At 44.3% G+C, this 20,224-nt stretch overlaps 1 protein-coding gene across 2 annotated transcripts in view; it reads right to left on the bottom strand.

The window, feature by feature from the left end:
- The window catches only part of CFH (complement factor H), a 401,411-nt gene that overhangs the window by 266,597 nt on the left and 114,590 nt on the right, over positions 1 to 20,224 (bottom strand). For both annotated transcript variants that reach the window (XM_083156807.1, XM_083156808.1), the window contains exons 11-12: positions 15,144 to 15,284; positions 4,375 to 4,476 (exon numbers count right to left, since the gene is read on the bottom strand). In XM_083156807.1, the coding sequence (XP_083012933.1) occupies positions 4,375 to 4,476; positions 15,144 to 15,284 (243 nt within the window). The remainder of the gene's footprint in view (positions 1 to 4,374; positions 4,477 to 15,143; positions 15,285 to 20,224) is intronic.

Here is a 20,224-nt window from a genome sequence, read left to right as displayed (position 1 = left end):
TGGAAAAACATTACCAAAAATTGCAACACAAACAGACCAGGTTCTGACAGATGATTTTTTGCAGAACCATGCACAGATCAGTGTGATCTGCGCATGGTTCTGTCCAAGCAAATGTTTAAAAGTAAAAAAAAAAAAAAAAAAAAACAGCGTGTGGTCCCCCCTCCTGAGCATAACCAGCCCTGGGCCAGTCCTGGTTAAAAAAAAAAAAATCACAGGGCAAAGAAAATAGGGTTCCACTTGATTTTTTAACACCAGCACCAGGCTCAAGGGCCGGTTCTGGTTACCAAAATATGTGGGGGACAAAATGAGTAGGGGTTCCCTGTATTTCAAGAACCAGCATCGGGTCCAACCAACCAGCAGGGTAATGCCACAGCCGGAGAGAGACTTTTTATATAGGTCCCCCTGGCTAAAGCATTCCATTCCCTGACCTGTCAGCCTCGACAGGGTTCTTGGGGAAGTGGGGACTCCCCCAATGAAGGGGTCCTCCACTACAGATATTACCTGCCCAGGCTGAAGCCCGGGGCTGTCTCCAGTGCCCCTGTGCAGTGGGCACAGGCTGATGTTTTATTGATTTTAATGTTTTATCAATTTTTATTATTTATGAATTCCAAAAATATCCAATAACTGATTCTGAACCAAAACACGTAAAAGTTGTTTTTCCAAAATCAAAAGACAATCATGAGTTGGAAACAAAACCAAAACACAGTGGTATGCACACATTTCTATTATCAAGCCCTAATCTGCTAGTAGCTGGTATTTAATATTAGTGATCACTTATCCCCATTCCCCATTCATAGTGGTGGTACAGAGGCAGCAGTTTCACAGTGTTGGACACTCACTGGTGATGTATCTTATTTATTAGAATTACCGCTTAAGATAACACAGGCACTTAGTCAGTCCCCAGGTGCCAGCACAGGGCTAATGCTAAAGGCCCCCATACACTATGCGATTTTGGGACGATTTCATCCGATTTCGGCACTTTGTGCCGATAATCGGATGAAATCGGCCCAAAATCGTAGGTATGTGACATTTGATCCGATCCGATGCGCGGTCCCGTGCGCATCAGACCGGATCAGGGAGGTCGGACGGTCTGTACATACGATCACGTCCGACCTCCCTGTATGCATATGCCTGCCACTTGACAGGCATATGCATACAGACACCGGGGGAGTAGTGGGGGTGGCCAGCGGCAGTGGGGGCGACCAGCGGCGGTAGTGGGGGCGGGCAACGGCGGCGGGGACAGGCAGCGTTTGCGGTGAGCGCAGTGTACTTACACATAGCAGCAGCGGCGGGGACGGGACGCGCAAATGACCGGCCGCTCTCTGATTGGCTGAGAGCTCTCCGGCCAATCAGAGAGCGGCCGGTCATTTGACAAGTATTTTAAAAATATAATAGCCGCCACTGCGCGTCCCGTCCACTCCGCTGCTGCTATGTGTAAGTACACTGCGCTCACCGCAAACGCCGCCCGTCCCCGCCGCCGCTGCCCGCCCCCACTACCGCCGCTGGCCGCCCCCCACCACTGCTGCCCATCCCCACTACTGCCGCTGCCCGCCCCCACTACTGCTCACCGCCCTGCAGCTCCCCGGGTTTTTTTTTACATGGGATAAATCGCATGCGATTTATCCCATATAAAAATGGCACATCAAGTGCCAAATTGTATGTGAGCCTCCCGGGGAGCTGCCGGGCGGCTCGCAGGTAAATTGGGTCTAAATTGGCCTAATGTATGGGGGCCTTTAGGCTGTGGTCCAGATCTGTAATGCTGTTTTTCTGCCTACACACCTTATATAGAGGAATCAAAATAGGGATAGCTACCCATAGCATACATAATGCAGGGATAGGTCCTCATCAGCTCTTTAGTCAATCTCTTTCCAACGCTAAAGGCCCCCATACACTGGTCCAATTGGGCGGATTTCACCTGATTCCGATGGATCAAGCTGAAAAATTGCCAAAATCGGATGTGTTTTGATATCCCATGTGTGGTCCCGTGAGCATCGGACCCGAGTCAAAGGTCGGACCAACTGTAATTGCACATCTGACCACCGACTATGCAAAGACTACCTCTTGACAGTGGGAAACATGGTTGCATGTGATACATCGCATGTGAAAGGACCACATGTGATTCTGCCGTCTGGGTGGTCCCTAGCGGCTCAAGGCGATCGGATGTCCATATAATGCTACAAGAAATCGCAGCAGTGTATGGCCACCTTTTACTTCGAGTTTAGAGACTATGAACAAAAAGAAACTAACATCCCTGGCAAGTCCACCACCAATCTCCAACATACTGTATGGTGATAACTTATTTTATGGGGCCTCAAAGTTATTCATATGTGATTGCCTTGAGTTATAGAGGATCTTGATGAGACTGTACATTTTTATTGTGCTTGCATTGAACGTGTCATTGAGTATAAGTAGTTTTAATGTAGAATTATCGGTTCTTGTGTATTATCACAGCGCCCACTACGTTCTTTACTTATCTTGCTATTCTGCGTAGTGAAATCGCATTGCATCGCATGTCACTTTTTCGTAGCATGCAATCCGATGCGATGCGATACAATTTCTATAGTTAATTTATGTGAATTTAACTTTGTCTATATGTGTGTATATGTATGTGTATTGTAAAATACCTTTTTTACACCCATTATCCACATCATCCCGAATCGTGGCGAGCACAGCCACGTTACGCGTCCTCCAGACCTTTTCATACCCCCACTATCCACAATGGCGTGGAGTTGATATTATATAGTGTGGCGAGCGCAGCGACCCACCGAGCCCGAAGCGTGGCGAGCGCAGCGAGCCCCGCGGATTACTTCACATGTATTCCACGTCCGCTCGCCACCCTTCAGGGAACGGTGGCTCGCTGTGCTGGCCACACTATATATAATCAACTCCACGCTGGCGTGGATAGTGGGGGTCAGGAGGATGCGTAAAAGACAAATAAGAACAATAACAATGATAGGAACAGTAACAAATGAGAAGAGTAAAAGAACAGTCAATCTGCCTTTGGGAGCAAAGTCAGGGCATGTAAGATTCATTCAAAGGGCTTATCTGCAGCCAAACATTTGCGCAATACAGTATAAACTCTTGTAAATAGGATTCCAAATGATGGCGTGCTGTTTCACGTTGCCGCTTGATTCGCCAAAGACGCTCTATTTGTTGGTGTGTACACACCAGTTTCCGGGTGAACCAAATTATATTTATGGTTTACACGGGCATGATGGTATCCTGCCCATTCCAACTCCTCCGTGCTATATGCCCGCCAACAATCGCTGTAAATGGAGGTTCCGGGCTCAATGTTACTGTTAATGGCGGCCATAAGAGTGCTGGTATGCCTTTTTGGCACAACGGTGATGTAGCACTGCCCTGTTTCACGTACGATGCCTCCAAACACCCATTGCTGCGGTAAAACGCGGCCAACATTACTTTGTCTTTTAACAAAAAGACTTTCGTCTACCTCGACGATCTGTCCCGGGCCACCAATATGGCGCTGCGGCTGTGCCATCAAGTCCATGGTACAGGCCTCCCGCATCCAAGCATTGTACAGCACCACAGTCTTATTGGACATCTTCAGCTCACGCTGGCAATACTCTACTGAGGTCAGCTCCTCTGACCAGGAATAAATAAACCTCAAAAGAGTTACGAATGACAAGCGGCACCCCGGAAAGAAATGGGCCGCTCTCAGGCTCACCTTTTGCTGGCATGCTTTTATGTGGCACCTCCACATGCACTCCTTGATGGACAAGCGCATGGGGTGCCCATTCGTGCACGTAGCGTCACTAGCAGCAGGTGGTGCTCCTGGAAAAATTGGACAGCGTCCTCCTCAGTCTGAGGGAGCGTGAATAGACTCATTGATGATGCTGCCATCTCACAGAAATTAATGGAAATCACAGTCGAAATAACTGGAAAACACTGGAAAATCACGAGCTCTGAAATACACTTCTTGTCACCACAGAAAATCACCTCAGAGTGATTTTCTGACAAGATGTGACAGGGGACGGGAATGACATGGAGCGGGAAGGGTAAAATCGCATCGCATGTTAATATAACATTATGCGATGCAATTTCACTAAGTTAACGTACGTAAGAAAAGTGGGCGCCGTGATAATATACAAGAATCGAATTATCTTATTTTAAGAATTGTACAAGTGTTTAAGTGTACCATTATAAAGAGTTTACTGTAGTGTGCAATTGTCTATGCTGATTAACCAGAAGCTCTTTCTGTCAAATGGAGATATTTGCCCATAGTACGATAACACACCATATACAGTATTTCATTTATGATTCATTGCTGTTAGCCTCTGGTATGACTGAAGTAGCCTGTAGATGTGTCACATAGAAGGTTTATTGGAAGATGGTTACCACAGATTTAATACATACCTGAATCTTTTGGTGAGATAGTAGTCTCCAGTGTGGTAGTAGTCTCTGGTACAGGAGTAGACTCTGGTACGGCAGTAGACTTTAGTTTTGTTGGTTTTTTAACTAGAATGAAAATGTTGTGCTTAGAAAATATTTTTCAGTGCAGTTATCATTGTGCAATACACATTTTCCGCAAGTTATTGTTATTGTGTTATAAGTGAAAAAAAAAATCGAAATAAAAAGCCCAGCAGCAGAAGTTAATGTTTGCTTAAATCGTAGTATACCAAAGGCAAGTTGCTTGATCAATTTATAATTAGCAACACATTTTTGAAAGTGAGGAGTTGTAGAAAAAGAAAATCAAAAACAAACTGTGGGTACATTTGGGATGTGGTCATTTGGTCTACAGCATGATGGTCGACAGTCATTAGGTCGACACCATTAGGTCAACATGGGGAAATGTTGACATGGGTCTTGGTCGACATATGAAAAGGTCGACATGGTTCTAGGTCGAAAAGTTGACATGGTGATTTTCACTGTTTTTTGAGCCATGTGCCGACAGGCGGTATTTCATGTCCTACCACCACTAGGGCGTGGTGGGAGAATAAAATAGTGTGCCAAGCGCAGCGAGGCACCATGCCCAACGCAAGATGCAGGGCAGGGAGACACCGGGCACTAGAGGCACTCTCCCTCCTGTACATACCCTGCTGTCCTCTGTGGCTGTCAGCTGTCGCTGTGCCTGTCACACTGCAAAACACTGGATGGGTGGGTACAATCGCACAAGACTGTGTGTTTTAATGAGGACACTAAGTAAATACAAGTTTGGCCCCCTGTTTATAAGTGTGAGACCGTTGTACTCTGTACTAATCAGGGGTGTGCTAGCATTTACAAATATAATATATTACACAAGTAGAGAAAAGTAAAGATTTGTCTCAATATGGTGCACCAAGGCAAAAATTGACGTCCTAAAATCTAACTTTTATTAGTTTATTACTAAAACAAGTGAAAGATAAAACACAATTATACATACATGGGAAAGAGGGTACATATTAAAACATGCACGTACAAGCCGTCCCCGCGTGCCTTGAGTAATAGTTATATTTTTATTATTACCTAGGTAAAGTCAGCCTCCAGAGACATTAGATGCAAGTACACATTATTTACACATAATTTAGGAACCTTTAGAAGGGCTAACTATGGCTGAAATATCACAATGTATCTTAGTAAATTATTGCAGCACGCGGTAAGCAACGCTCGCACGGCTGGGTGCAGATTGCGCGTTTTCGCTTATCCGCTTCTTCAGGGCAAGCCGCCCTACTGATACCGGAAGGTTTATAAGAAGACACTGATATTGTGGATAACATTCAATCTGCTTCATTCGGCAGTAGGTTCCGCCCAGTTCCTATCCGCTAATTGGTCCTGTCCCCTGTTATTCTCCTTTAGGAGTTGCGGATAGGTATTGCGTGTTCTATTACCTATATTTGTGGTGTTACCTGTCATTTTTGTTTTTATTTACACCAATGTATTATAGCATTTAAATTCTTAGTAGTGGGCTCTCCTTCTATTGTGATTGTTTGAGAGTCATATCATTTCTCATTCGGCAAGCCGCTCTAGTTGAAACATTTTATTTGCGCATCAGGAATATAGATTTCGGTACTTGTGTACTAGCACGGCGCCCATCGCATCGCAGACCATAAGGCATGTGATGCGATATCGCGCAATGTACCACAATGTCATACAATTTTAAAATTGTATGGCATTGTATATGGCATACAATGCCATACAATGCGATGGGATGCGATTATAACTTGTATAAGCACCCTAATGGGTGCTTACAATGTTAAATGCACCCCCACGCCACCCCCCAAGTATAAACGTGAACCCGAAGTGTGGCGAGTGCAGCGAGCCCACAAGGGACCGCGGTATGCGTCCTACGACCTTTTCATACCCCCACTATCCACGTCGGCGTGGAGTTGATTTTATATAGTGTGGCGAGCGCAGCGAGCCACCGACCCCGAAGCGTGGCAAGCGCAGCGAGCCCCGCGAGGGGACGCACAGAAGTTCACAGGTATGTGCGTCCGCTCGCCACGCTTCGGGCTCGGTGGCTCGCTGCGCTCGCCACACTATATAAGATCAAATCCACGCCGACATGGATAGTGGGGGTATGAAAAGGTCAGAGGACGCGTACCGTCACCCCTCTCGGGCTCGCTGCGTTCGCCACGCTTCGGGTTCACGTTTATACTTGGGGGGTGGCATGGGGGTGAATTTAACACTGTAAACGGAAGAGAGTACTCGCACAAGGCGAGTTTAGGCAGCGCTTAAATCAATGAATGGAAACAAAATTTGTTTAAAGATATATAAATCTTTTTACTGGTTAAAAATGCATACATACACAATATAATAGTACAATCATGAACATAAAACAGTAATATAACTGAATAAAAATTGAGAAGGTGGGGAATAAAAGTAAACTGGAGTTAATGGAAATAAAGTTAGTAAAGGGATATCCCGCCTCAAAGGACATATATTTGTGAGCAAATAGTGTGATCACTTGATTTGTGGGAAATAACAGGTAAGTGCACTTTACCAATAAGGAGTTCTGGATCTTTGTAGAACAAATAGTAGTGAAAGCTGGATGGGTCCTCACAATAAATGCGGCTGTTTGTCGTGCCGCTGGAGGGGTCAGGGATCGCTAGATGGATTCAGTCCTCTATGGTGAGGTGTGAGACTGGATGGAAATGTCTCCAACACCGGAGGGATGTTACTGTGGCGATATGACCAATCGAATTCCAGCAATAATGGATAATGGCTTCCGTGACCCAGAGATGGCCCCACCGGTGTAGATGTTGGTAACCAGTGGTGTCCGGGAGCACGGTGTCCGCCTTGTAATGTGATGTCCAGATAAACAGCAATGGATGGATGTCCGCAATGGGGTAGATCTCACAGTTGAGTCCTGAGGCTGGGATAGGGCTGGGAAATCACCTAACGCGTTTCACTGCGTCCTGCAGCTTTATCAAAGGTGTGGGGGACTGTGTACCTGGTTCAGGTATATATACCTTCCTTAATGAGTAAGTAAGTGCACCTGTGAGGTGCAGTTTAACAATACAAACACAATAAATAAATGAAAAATCAGTATAAAATGGAGGTAGGCAGACATATATCCAATAAAGTACCGTAAATACTTAATGCACAATAAGAAATAATGTAATGGCTTATTTTAAAAAAGTCGTTTCTGCTATAATAAGCTGCGGTCATGTATCTTGAATAGGTCACGTGATCGGAACATAAACATAGTACATAGAGGAATATTGTATCGAAGCAGAACATTTACAAGTATATTTATTCCGGAATCCAACACTATATATCTTAATAGATGTTAATGGGGAAATAGCGCGATGTGTAGATGAATATAGGTATATAATTACACCTAACGCGATGTTTGGAACGCATATTGCGTTCCAAATGTCATGGTGTACAATCACTTCCGCCTATACCCCGGAAGTATAAGGCGGTTACAACCAGTGGAAATCGTTTGGATCACATGATGAGCGCGTCATGCTGCTGCGTTATTTTGCGTGCACAAAAGATCGTGCGCAACATCCTGTGATGCAGGGGGACACGTGGGAAGAATCATCAATCGTCCCAGCTGTAACTTCCTGTAACTGGAACGCATATGCGTTCCAACATAGATATCCTGATAAACACGAAGTAATACATTAATATAAATGAGAATGAAATAGAATAAGAAAAATATCGATAAACCAGAGCAAAGAGAGTGTATAGGGGTCTAAGATCTCCTAAGAAAAACTAAATAAGAGATTTATTGTTCTAATCAAAAACTGCGTTTATTACCAATATTAGTGGGTATGATATAGGGAGAACTGGTGGTATGGGGGATTTGTTTAAATAAAAACCAATATATACATAATAAACGGATAGATGTCTCATATGAGAGCTTCAAGGATTTTTTCAGTTGATACAAGTTTTTTCATTTATATATGTCTAACTGATTCTTGATCATATTCATGTATATAGGAATCCATAATAAAAATGAAATCAAATCTATAAACATTATAAATTAATTTCAGTTTTAATGATTTTAGTAGTGACATATTGATATTTGTTATAATAAATCAATATGTCACTACTAAAATCATTAAAACTGAAATTAATTTATAATGTTTATATATTTGATTTAATTTTTATTATGGATTCCTATATACATGAATATGATCAAGAATCAGTTAGACATATATAAATGAAAAAACTTGTATCAACTGAAAAAATCCTTGAAGCTCTCATATAAGACATCTATCCGTTTATTATGTATATATTGGTTTTTATTTAAACAAATCCCCCATACCACCAGTTCTCCCTATATCATACCCACTAATATTGGTAATAAACGCAGTTTTTGATTAGAACAATAAATCTCTTATTTAGTTTTTCTTAGGATATCTTAGACCCCTATACAGTCTCTTTGCTCTGGTTTATCGATATTTTTCTTATTCTATTTCATTCTCATTTATATTAATGCATTACTTCGTGTTTATCAGGATAACTATGTTGGAACGCATATGCGTTCCAGTTACAGGAAGTTACAGCTGGGACGATTGATGATTCTTCCCACGTGTCCCCCTGCATCACAGGATGTTGCGCACGATCTTTTGTGCACGCAAAATAATGCAGCAGCATGACGCGCTCATCATGTGATCCAAACGATTTCCACTGGTTGTAACCGCCTTATACTTCCGGGGTATAGGCGGAAGTGATTGTACACCATGACATTTGGAACGCAATAGGCGTTCCAAACATCGCGTTAGGTGTAATTATATACCTATATTCATCTACACATCGCGCTATTTCCCCATTAACATCTATTAAGATATATAGTGTTGGATTCCGGAATAAATATACTTGTAAATGTTCTGCTTTGATACAATATTCCTCTATGTACTATGTTTATGTTCCGATCACGTGACCTATTCAAGTCACATGACCGCAGCTTATTATAGCAGAAACGACTTTTTTAAAATAAGCCATTACATTATTTCTTATTGTGCATTAAGTATTTACGGTACTTTATTGGATATATGTCTGCCTACCTCCATTTTATACAGATTTTTCATTTATTTATTGTGTTTGTATTGTTAAACTGCACCTCACAGGTGCACTTACTTACTCATTAAGGAAGGTATATATACCTGAACCAGGTACACAGTCCCCCACACCTTTGATAAAGCTGCAGGACACAGGGAAACGCGTTAGTGGATTTCCCAGCCCTATCCCAGCCTCAGGACTCAACTGTGAGATCTACCCCATTGTGGACATCCATCCATTGCTGTTTATCTGGACATCACATTACAAGGCGGACACCGTGCTCCCGGACACCACTGGTTACCAACATCTACACCGGTGAGGCCATCTCTGGGTCACGGAAGCCATTATCCATTATTGCTGGAACTCGATTGGTCATATCGCCACAGTAACATCCCTCCGGTGTTGGAGACATTTCCATCCAGTCTCACACCTCACCATAGAGGACTGAATCCATCTAGCGATCCCTGACCCCTCCAGCGGCACGACAAACAGCCGCATTTATTGTGAGGACCCATCCAGCTTTCACTACTATTTGTTCTACAAAGATCCAGAACTTCTTATTGGTAAAGTGCACTTACCTGTTATTTCCCACAAATCAAGTGATCACACTATTTGCTCACAAATATATGTCCTTTGAGGCGGGATATCCCTTTACTAACTGTATTTCCATTAACTCCAGTTTACTTTTATTCCCCACCTTCTCAATTTTTATTCAGTTATATTACTGTTTTATGTTCATGATTGTACTATTATATTGTGTATGTATGCATTTTTAACCAGTAAAAAGATTTATATATCTTTAAACAAATTTTGTTTCCATTCATTGATTTAAGCGCTGCCTAAACTCGCCTTGTGCGAGTACTCTCTTCCTTTTTGTACCAGTGAGGAGTGACTACCCTCACACCCCGGCAGCAGCTTACCTTGTAGGATCAGCTCATTGTCAAAGCGCCTGAATATTCCCAGTGAATATTTCTTTCTGCTTAACACTGCAAACACCTGTTGGGGTGCTTAAAAGCACCCATTAGGGTGCTTATACAATTTTACATCGCATAGGGGGCTTAAATCGAATCGCATCGCATCGCATGCCATCGGGTGTATGGCATGCGATGCGATTAAAAATTGCGCAACTAATTATCGTGGGTGCCGTGCTAGTACACAAGTACCTAAGGATTGGTGTAAGGATTGAATTAATATTTTATGAATTAATATTAATTCAATCCTTACACCATTCAAGGAATTACGAATACTCCATGTTTCCTATATAAAACATTAATTTAATCCCTACATTACTCAATGAAATTATGAGTACTTTATTTCCCCTATATAGTATATTAATTTAATAAGCCATGGACTTTTTTCAGTCCCACAGTTCTACAGTGGGGATAATTAGAATAATATACTCATGCCATCATCCTGACTAAGAGATTCACATATGATAAAAGAATAAAGTACTCATAAGAAATCTATATTCCTGATGCGCAAATAAAATGTTTCAACTAGATCGGCTTGCTGAATGATATGACTCTCAAACAATCACAATAGGAGAGCCCACTGCTAAGAATGTAATTGCTATATAATACCTTGGTGTAAATAAAAACAAAAATGACAGGTAACACCACAAATATAGGTAATAGAACACGCAATACCTATCCACAACTCCTAAAGGAGAATGACAGGGGACATGACCAATTAGCGGATAGGAACTGGGCGGAACCTACCGCCGAATGAAGCAGATTGGATGTTATCCACAATATCAGTGTCCTTATAAACCTTCCGGTATCAGTAGGGCGGCTTGCCCTGAAGAAGCGGATAAGTGAAAACGTGCGATCGGCACCCAGCCGTGCGAACGTTGCTTAACGCGTGCTGCAATAATTTACTAAGATACATTGTGATATTTCAGCCCTAGCCCTTCTAAGGGCTCCTAAATGATGTGTAAATAATGTGTACTTGCATCTAATAATGTTGATAGGTACAGATAAGCACGACAGCGCACAGCGCTATTAGACAGGGTGTGCAATCCTGCCGCCTGTCAATACAAGCATTTAATACCCTATCCCCTAATAATAGAGGCAATATTGTAAAAGGGTTATTTAGACTTCCAATAGAGTGTATAGTGACGCTGAAGATAAGAAATCTGTGATAAGATAAGGCAATTGGCTAATAATTGAAGATTTAATAATCAGCGTGTCACCAGGACTCTAGCCCAATTGATTGGTAGATACCTCATGCTTGCAGCACCCCAATAGAGATAAACTTATAGGATGTATATAACCATCTAGTAATACATTGCTGACACACCTCTCTTATTCATTGTAAAAATCATTTCCTTGCGGAAGGTGTTCACCGCAGGAACTTTAAACACCAGCATAAAGGTGTAATCGCTGGGATAATAAAAGCCATTGTGCAGACCAGAAATCATACTGAGGGATTTAGTGAATAAACTCTGAGGGTCTTTAAAAATCCCATCAATCAGCTGACATCCAATAAAGATTAATACATCTATAGGACTCCTGAGAGGTGCTGGCAATACGTGCATTTCTGTATTCTTTTTGATAAAAGACACACAGTAACAATTCTAACCTATAGTAACACATTATTTCCTGACACTATCTGTTATAATAATCAGCAGCTTGCTGCAATGGTATAATTAGATACAGAGTGTCTATCTACCACATTAAGCAACTTTCTGCTAATATATAGTGGAATACAGAGCGTTTGTCTCTGGAGGATGACTTTACCTTGGTAATAATAAAAATATAACTATTACTCAAGGCACGCGGGGCAGGCTTGTACGTGCATGTTTTAATATGTACCCTCTTTCCCATGTATGTATAATTGTGTTTTATCTTTCGCTTGTTTTAGTAATAAACTAATAAAAGTAAGATTTTAGGACGTCAGTTTTTGCCTTGGTGCACCATATTGAGACAAATCTTTCCTTTTCTCTCCTTGTGTAGCACACTGCAAAACAAGCAGGCATGCCGGCAGCACAGAGGTCCCTCAGCTCAAAGACCAAAAAGGGCGTGGCTACATGGATGGATGGCCGGGACTACATAGGACAGGAGGTGGAGCTACTTGGGGAGCAAGACTGATCAAAAAGGAAGCCAGAGAGAATGAGCTGCCCTCTGTAGATGCAGCCTAAACAGAACCTGTCATTGATGCCTGTCATCTTAAACTTGATCTCATGCACTTTAGAAACACTGCATGGATTATACGATTATGAGGTTCCATTCAGGCCACACTTGCATTCTTTAATTATTTCATCCCTGAGAAGGAGCCTAGAGTGTAAATGCTGCTGACAGCTTTGGGGCAGGGCCAGTGTGGCAACCCACTGCAGTGCTGCCTTCCCCTTTAAATAACCCCAGAGTTACTAAGCTAGCCCTTCTGTCCATGGGCTGGGTCAGAAGGGGTTAACAGAACTCCCAGCCCAGTTCCTTGGCATGTGCGTGGAGCCTGTCACGCACCTGATTGGTGGGTCCAGCGGCGCCAAAGGTGAGGGCAGAGGTGAACCCCGTGGTGTAGGATGGGGCAAGCGGCGCATGGAGCCAGAAGTGTAGAGGGACTGAAGAGAGAGCGGTGTGGAGCAGTGGGCCGTTTGTCCAGAGTAGAGATGGGCAAAACAGATCATTAAGCAGAGCCGGGACCCCGACGGATCTCTCAGTGAAAAGATACGTATCTTTTAGACGAATCCTCAGCTCACTTTAAAAAAAAAAGGGGGAATATACATGACCAAGTAAAAACACTGATCGATGGCTGGGTGCAGAATCGCCATCGATGTCAACCATCGATGGTGTCTGCACCGATGGCCATCCCTGGCAGCAGCAGCTAATCTTTCTATCACTTGTAGTCACAGCACTGTTCTCAGTCTACAGAGGTAGTACATCTCAGCTGCCACAGGTGGCAGCACTGAGATCAGGAAAATGCATTGTAAACTGAAACGGATCACCTTTTTGGGATCGGCGGCTCATTCGCTCTTGAATGGGATCCGTTCAAAAGATCCGGTTCGTTCGCGAACGGCCCATCTCTAGTCCAGAGAGCCGGGCAGTGTGTGGAGATGTCGGGCCGTGGAAGGAGTCTGTCAGCTGTGAGCGGAGGACAGGAGCCGGGCGGAGAGGAGGCAGCGCTGCTGACAGTACTAAGCAGGTGCACCTATTCCTTGTGACCCCCACCGACCCCGAAGCTCTGAGCCAGCCGCCGGTGGGAGAAGACAGCCCAGCATCTAGGGAACCGGGCAGCGTGACGGCACTACCAGCAGCGGCGCAGGCGAGGACGCTGAGTGGCCGGGAGAAGCAGCCTGTGACCACTTCAGAAAGCAGAGAGCCGGCAAACAGCAAGCGGAGCTCCCGGCAGTGATTGACAGCGGGTACCTGGCGCTGAAGAAGAAGCGGCAGCAGCAGCATCACAGAAGGGGCCTGATTCGAGACCAGCAGGAGCTGGCAGCGGCAGCTGAAAAAGGTACTCTATATGCTCCGGTCCGCACCCCTGACACCCCAGCCCCCTGGGACACTGTTGCCTCACCTGCACCTTGCTAGCCTATGCCACCCAGCAATTGACCACCCTGACCCTCAGTGTTCCCCACCGTCTTGTGAGGTAAAAGACCCCCTCAGATACCTGGCTATCCTGCAGCCTCATTGCCCCAGCCAAGGCTAGTCATCGCTGCTATCAGCCACTTGCAGGGCCGTTGACCCCATCGCCAGGGTGTTGTTGCACCAAAATCTCCCCTTGCAGTTGCTTGGCACCTTCCTAGCAGAGAGTTACCCCAGGTAGTGGGAACTCGCCTGTACCCTATTAAGGGATTGTTGTCCTCTTCTAAACCATCCTTAGTAGTGTGCACACTAACGTAGGCCTGTTACTTACCCTGAGGATTTGCCGTCCTGGGACCTTTATTTAAATTCAGGGACAGTGTCTTCCATCCGAGACTGTAATGTAATTTGCACTTAAAAGGTGTATGGTGCCATCTTGTGGACATTCTTCATTAAGGCCGTATAGTCATCTTTGTTGTAATATCCGTCTTTACGGCAGTTTTCTTTATTCTTGTCTTTATTGCTGCATCTGTCTGATTGTCGTTATTTCATGTTCGAATGCTTAGTGCTACGGTACCGTAGATAGGGCTGTTAATGACCAGCGCAGTCTGACCCTTGAAAGCAGACTGGTTTGGCCATTGGTTGCTAAACCACCCTTTAGGAGAGTTTATTCGTTCATTTATTCTTGTGATGTGATAATATGTTTACATATTTAATTGAGTAAAAACGCGGCCAAATTGCCCTTTCTTTCTTCTCAATAAATATCTGTTGCTGCCAGCCGTTGTTGTCTTGCTCCTTTGTGGGTCTTCTCCCGGGTGTCCTATCCCCTGCCACAGGTGCGTCCTCATCAACTAAAAGGGCCGTGAAGACTCCCAAGTGTACAGCCGTCGTCTGATCCAGGTACGCTCTCATCTAATCGTTTCCAGGGGCTCCTGTCACACCAGCTCTCCACATCATTAGGCCCCCACTTCCATCAAAGCAATATGCCTCCATTTGCGAGTTAGCTTTAGAGGGAGACCACTGCTAGTGACGAAATTCCATAGAACACTTTTCCCAAAAAATATTTTAATATGGAAAAATAAATGTATTTATATTTAATCAGTGTTATACTTTAATGCAAATTGCCTTTTGGCACTTTCTTACAGAATAAATAATAAATAAATATGAATTTACCTTCACAAGCAGGTGGAGGACCCAAGCCATAGTAGAAACATTGGGTGAGATTTGAACCAGAATTCCTTTGTCCATAAGGGCAGTCAAATTGGATTCTCTTCCCACTTCTATAGATTGCGCTATGTCCTTTACAAGTGATTTCTTAAAACAAAACAAATTAAAATTTATAATTTTTCAGACCAACCGGAATACGTTGTACAGTATAACAGTTGCAGGTGTGAATTTCACCCATTGGTACCCAAAAGAACAATGCATCACACACACTATGTACTGTACATTAACCCTGAATACATGTTGGACTTTGAAATTAAGTTATGTTTTACCCTTTGATGCCAACGTTGAAGACATTGTTTAAAAAATATTATATTTCCTATATAAGGTAAACATTATGGGTGACATTCTATGGGTTGAGATAATTAGACTTTTGCGATTTTTTTTCGCAAAAAACGTCCGAAATCGCATTTTTTTCCATTTTCGCATATTTAATGAGCTGCGAAAATGTGTAAAAAGTGCGATTTTGGCCAACAAGTTGGACACACTGGAAATGCGATGGCTGCTTTTCGCAGCACATCGCATCCAGATGTTTTCACATGAAAAAGTATACAAATCGCATATTTAATGGTATGCGATTTGTATAAAGTGTGTCTATAATTCGCCCAAAAATCAGACCAGGTTCTGATGGGCGAATTAGCCAGAACCCTGCACAGATCGCAATGATCTGTGCAGGGTTCTGGTGTAAAAAAAAGTTTAAACAGTTAAAATAAAATAAAAAAACAGCGCGGGGTCCCCCGCCAGAGCATAACCAGCCCCGGGCTCATTGAGACGGTACTGGTGACATAAAATCAGGGTCCCCGACAAATAGGGGTCCCCTTGATTTAATGAAACCAGCACCAGGCTCAAGGTCCGGCGCTGGTTCCCGAAATACGGGGGACAAAATGACTAGGGGTCCCCCGTATTTTAAGAACCAGCACCAGACCCAACCAGCCAGCAGGGTAATGCCACAGCCGGGGGACACTTATTATATAAGGTCCCGCGGCCAAAGCATTATCCCCGTGGCTGGTCAGCATGGGCAGGGGTCCTGGGGAAATGGGGACCCCCCCAATGAAGGGGTCCCCCCCCTCCAGGACTTACCAGCCCATGCTGAAAGTCCGGGGCTGTCCCCGATGCCCCTGGGCGGTGGGCATCGGGCTGATGGAAAGTGTAAAAAATAGAAGAAAAACTATTGTTTTCTACTGTAGAACTATGAGTCCCAGCAAGCCTACCCCGCATGCTGGGACTTGGAGAACCACAAGTCCCAGCATGCGGGGCATTAAAGGGCCCGCTGGCACTTGTAGTTCTACAGTACAAAAAATAGTAAAATAAAACACACTGACACCCTGAAAAATAAAAGTTTAATACACACATAACACACACACACTGATACTTACCTACCTTGAGCCCGTAGGTCGGTCCCTGGGTCCGGGGTACGGGGCTCCTGGACAGAAGAGTCCGGGGCCTTGGTCCTGGTTCTGGGGCTGGTCCGGGGTCCTGGGCTCCAGGGCTGATGTCTCCGGGGTCCAGGATTCGAAGTAGTCCAAAAGGGGTTCCTAAGGAAGGAAATCCTACTCACCTGGTCCCCGGCGACGACCCCGGCATCTTCTCCAGCAGACGCTCTGCTTCCGGCTGGTACCCGCTCACGGACTGGAGAGACGCAGAGATTTTCATCTTCCGCGCCTTTCCTCCGGATGATTCTATTGGCCACTTAGCGGCCAATCAGGAGCTGACTTTCTCGGCTCCTGATTGGCCGCTAGGCGGCCAATGGAATCATTCTGAGAAGAGGTGTGGAAGATGAAACATCTCTGCGCCTCTTCAGTCCGTGAGCGGGTACCAGCCGGGAGCAGCGCGTCTGCCGGAGAAGATGCCGGGGTCGTTGCCGGGGACCAGGTGAGTAGGATTTCAAGGCCCCGGAACCGGACTCTTCTGTCCAGGAGCCCCGGACCCAGGATCCAGGGACCGACCTACGGGCTCAAGGTAGGTAAGTATCAGTGTATGTGTGTATTAAACTTTTATTTTTCAGGGTGTCAGTGTGTTTTATTTAACTATTTTTTGTACTGTAGAACTACGAGTGCCAGCGGGCCCTTTAATGCCCCGCATGCTGGGACTTGTGGTTCTCCAAGTCCCAGCATACGGGAAAGGCTTGCTGGGACTCATAGTTCTACAGTAGAAAACAATAGTTTTTCTTCTATTTTTTACACTTTCCATCAGCCCGATGCCCACCGCCCAGGGGCATCGGGGACAGCCCCGGACTTTCAGCATGGGCTGGTAAGTCCTGGAGGGGGGGGGACCCCTTCATTGGGGGGGTCCCCACTTCCCCAGGACCCCTGCCCATGCTGACCAGCCACGGGGATAATGCTTTGGCCGCGGGACCTTATATAATAAGTGTCCCCCGGCTGTGGCATTATTCTGCTGGCTGGTTGGGTCTGGTGCTGGTTCTTAAAATACCCCTAGTCATTTTGTCCCCCGTATTTCGGGAACCAGCGCCGGACCTTGAGCCTGGTTCTGGTTTCATTAAATCAAGGGGACCCCTATTTGTCGGGGACCCTGATTTTATGTCACCAGCACCGGCTCAATGAGCCCGGGGCTGGTTATGCTCTGGCGGGGGACCCTGCGCTGGTTTTTATTTTTATTTTAACTGTTTAAACTTTTTTTTACACCAGAACCCTGCACAGATCATTGCGATCTGTGCAGGGTTCTGGCCAATTCGCCCATCAGAACCTGGTCTGATTTTTGGGCGAATTATAGACACACTTTATACAAATCGCATACCATTAAATATGCGATTTGTATACTTTTTCATGTGAAAACATCTGGATGCGATGTGCTGCGAAAAGCAGCCATCGCATTTCCAGTGTGTCCAACTTGTTGGCCAAAATCGCACTTTTTTCACATTTTCGCAGCTCATTAAATATGCGAAAATGGAAAAAAATGCGATTTCGGACGTTTTTGCGAAAAAACTTGCAAAAGTCTAGTTATCTCAACCCATAGAATGTCACCCAAGGTGTATTTTGCAGGGTGCCACGCCCTGCCCCTTTAACAAATAGCACTCTGTGCCTTTGTGCCACCCTCCGCCATGCTGATAGTGCTGAGAGTATCAGGGATGGGATGTGGCTGTTTGAGCTGAGCTGACAGCTGCTCTCGTCAGAGGAGGTCGGCATTGAGTGGCCTGTCAGTTCAGCGAGAGGGCAGGATGCGGCCGGAAGAGCTGACCTGCTGCAAAACTCATAGCAGCGTGTAAGCTCTTCCAGTAATATCTGAGTTGAGTTGTGCACTTTATGCAATATTAGCCGGCAATGCATGTTGTTGCTTGTTACTGTACATTGTGGATTTAGCTGATTTTGCATGTACCACAGGGGCGGATCCAGGATAAAATTTCAAGGGGGGCACCATGATAAAAGAGGGTTTAGGTGGGGGGAGGGGCGGTGTTAGTGGTGCCAGTGTACATGCTAAGAGAGTGGCAGCGAGAGGGTGGGAATTGGATTAAAAATAGGCCCTGGCATTTAACCCCTTCCTGACGCAGCATGTTTTTGCCTTCCTGACAGAGCCCTTTTTTTCAAATCTGACATGTATCACTTAAGTGGGGATAACTTTTTTTTGCTTTTACTTATCCCAGTGATTTTGAGATTGTTTTCTCGTGACACATTGTACTTCAAGTTAGTGGTAAATTTGGGTCGATACAGTCTGTGTTTTTTTGTGAAAAATACCAAAATGTCGTAAAAAATGGAAAATTTAGCAATTTTCAAAATGTTAAATTTTCTGCTTGTGAGACAAATAATCATACCACTCAAAATAGTTAATAACTAACATAGACCATATGTCTACTTTATGTTTCCATCATTATTTCAACATCCTTTTAATTTTTTTGGACACTAGGAGGCTTAAAATATGAATAGCAAATTCTCAAATTTTCAAGAAAATTTCAAACACTGATTTTTTTAGGGACCAGTTCAGTTCTGATGTGACTTTGAGGGACTTGTATGTGAGACACCCCCATAAATGATGCCATTTCAAAAACTGCACCCCTCACAGTATTAAAAAGAGCATTTTGGAAGTTTGTTAACCCTTTAGGTGTTTCACAGGAATTAAAACAATGTGTAGGTGAAATTTCAAAATTTCATTTTTTTTTGCAGATTTGCAATTTTAATACATTTTTCTAAGGAACACAGTAGATTTTACTAGAGAAATGTGACTAAAAATTGATTCCCCCAATTCTTTTGTTTTCATAAATATCCTATATGTGGCCCTAGTGTGCACGTTGACCAAACCACAGGCTTCATAATAGAAGGAGCACCTACTTGATTTTGGAGCCTCCTTTTTATGAGATTATTTTTTAGGCACCATGTAGGTTTCTAGGCACCATAAGATGCTAAAAGTTAGGAACCCCCCCACAAATGACCCCATTTTGCAAACTACACCCCTCAGGGAATTCATCTAGGGGTATAGTGTACATTTCAAACCCCCAGGGGTTTCACCAATTGTGGTACAACTGGGCAGTGAAAATGAAAAATTACATTTTTTACACAAAAATGCAGTTCTGGCTCCAAATTTTTCATTTTCACAAGGAATGAAGGAGACAACGCACCCCAAAATCTGTGCCCCAATTTCTCCCGAGTACGGCAATGCCTCACATGTGACCAAAAAATACCATTTGGGTGCATGGCAGGACTCAGAAGGGAAGGAGTGATTTTTGGATTTTGCAGCTCAGATTCTGGTGGAGTGTTGGTGGGTGCTATGTCGCATTAGCAAGACCCCCGAAGCACCAATACAGTGGAACCCCCCCACAAGTGACCCCATTTTGCAAACTACACCCCTCAGGGAATTCATCTAGGGGTATAGTGTACATTTCAAACCCCCAGGGGTTTCACCAATTTTGATACAACTGGGCTGTGCAAATTAGAAATTACATTTTTTACACAAAAATGCAGTTCTGGCTCAAAATTTTTCAATTCCACAAGGAATGAAGGAGACAAAGCACCCCAAAATCTGTGCCCCAATTTCTCACGAGTACGACAATGCCTCATGTGTGACCAAAAAATGGCAGGACT

The sequence above is a fragment of the Crinia signifera genome, chromosome 8 (genome assembly GCF_055691185.1).
Source record: "Crinia signifera chromosome 8, ASM5569118v1, whole genome shotgun sequence".
NCBI lineage: Eukaryota > Metazoa > Chordata > Amphibia > Anura > Myobatrachidae > Crinia > Crinia signifera.
The sequence above is the reverse complement of the archived record's forward strand: the minus strand, read 5'-3'. Positions and strand labels throughout refer to the sequence as shown.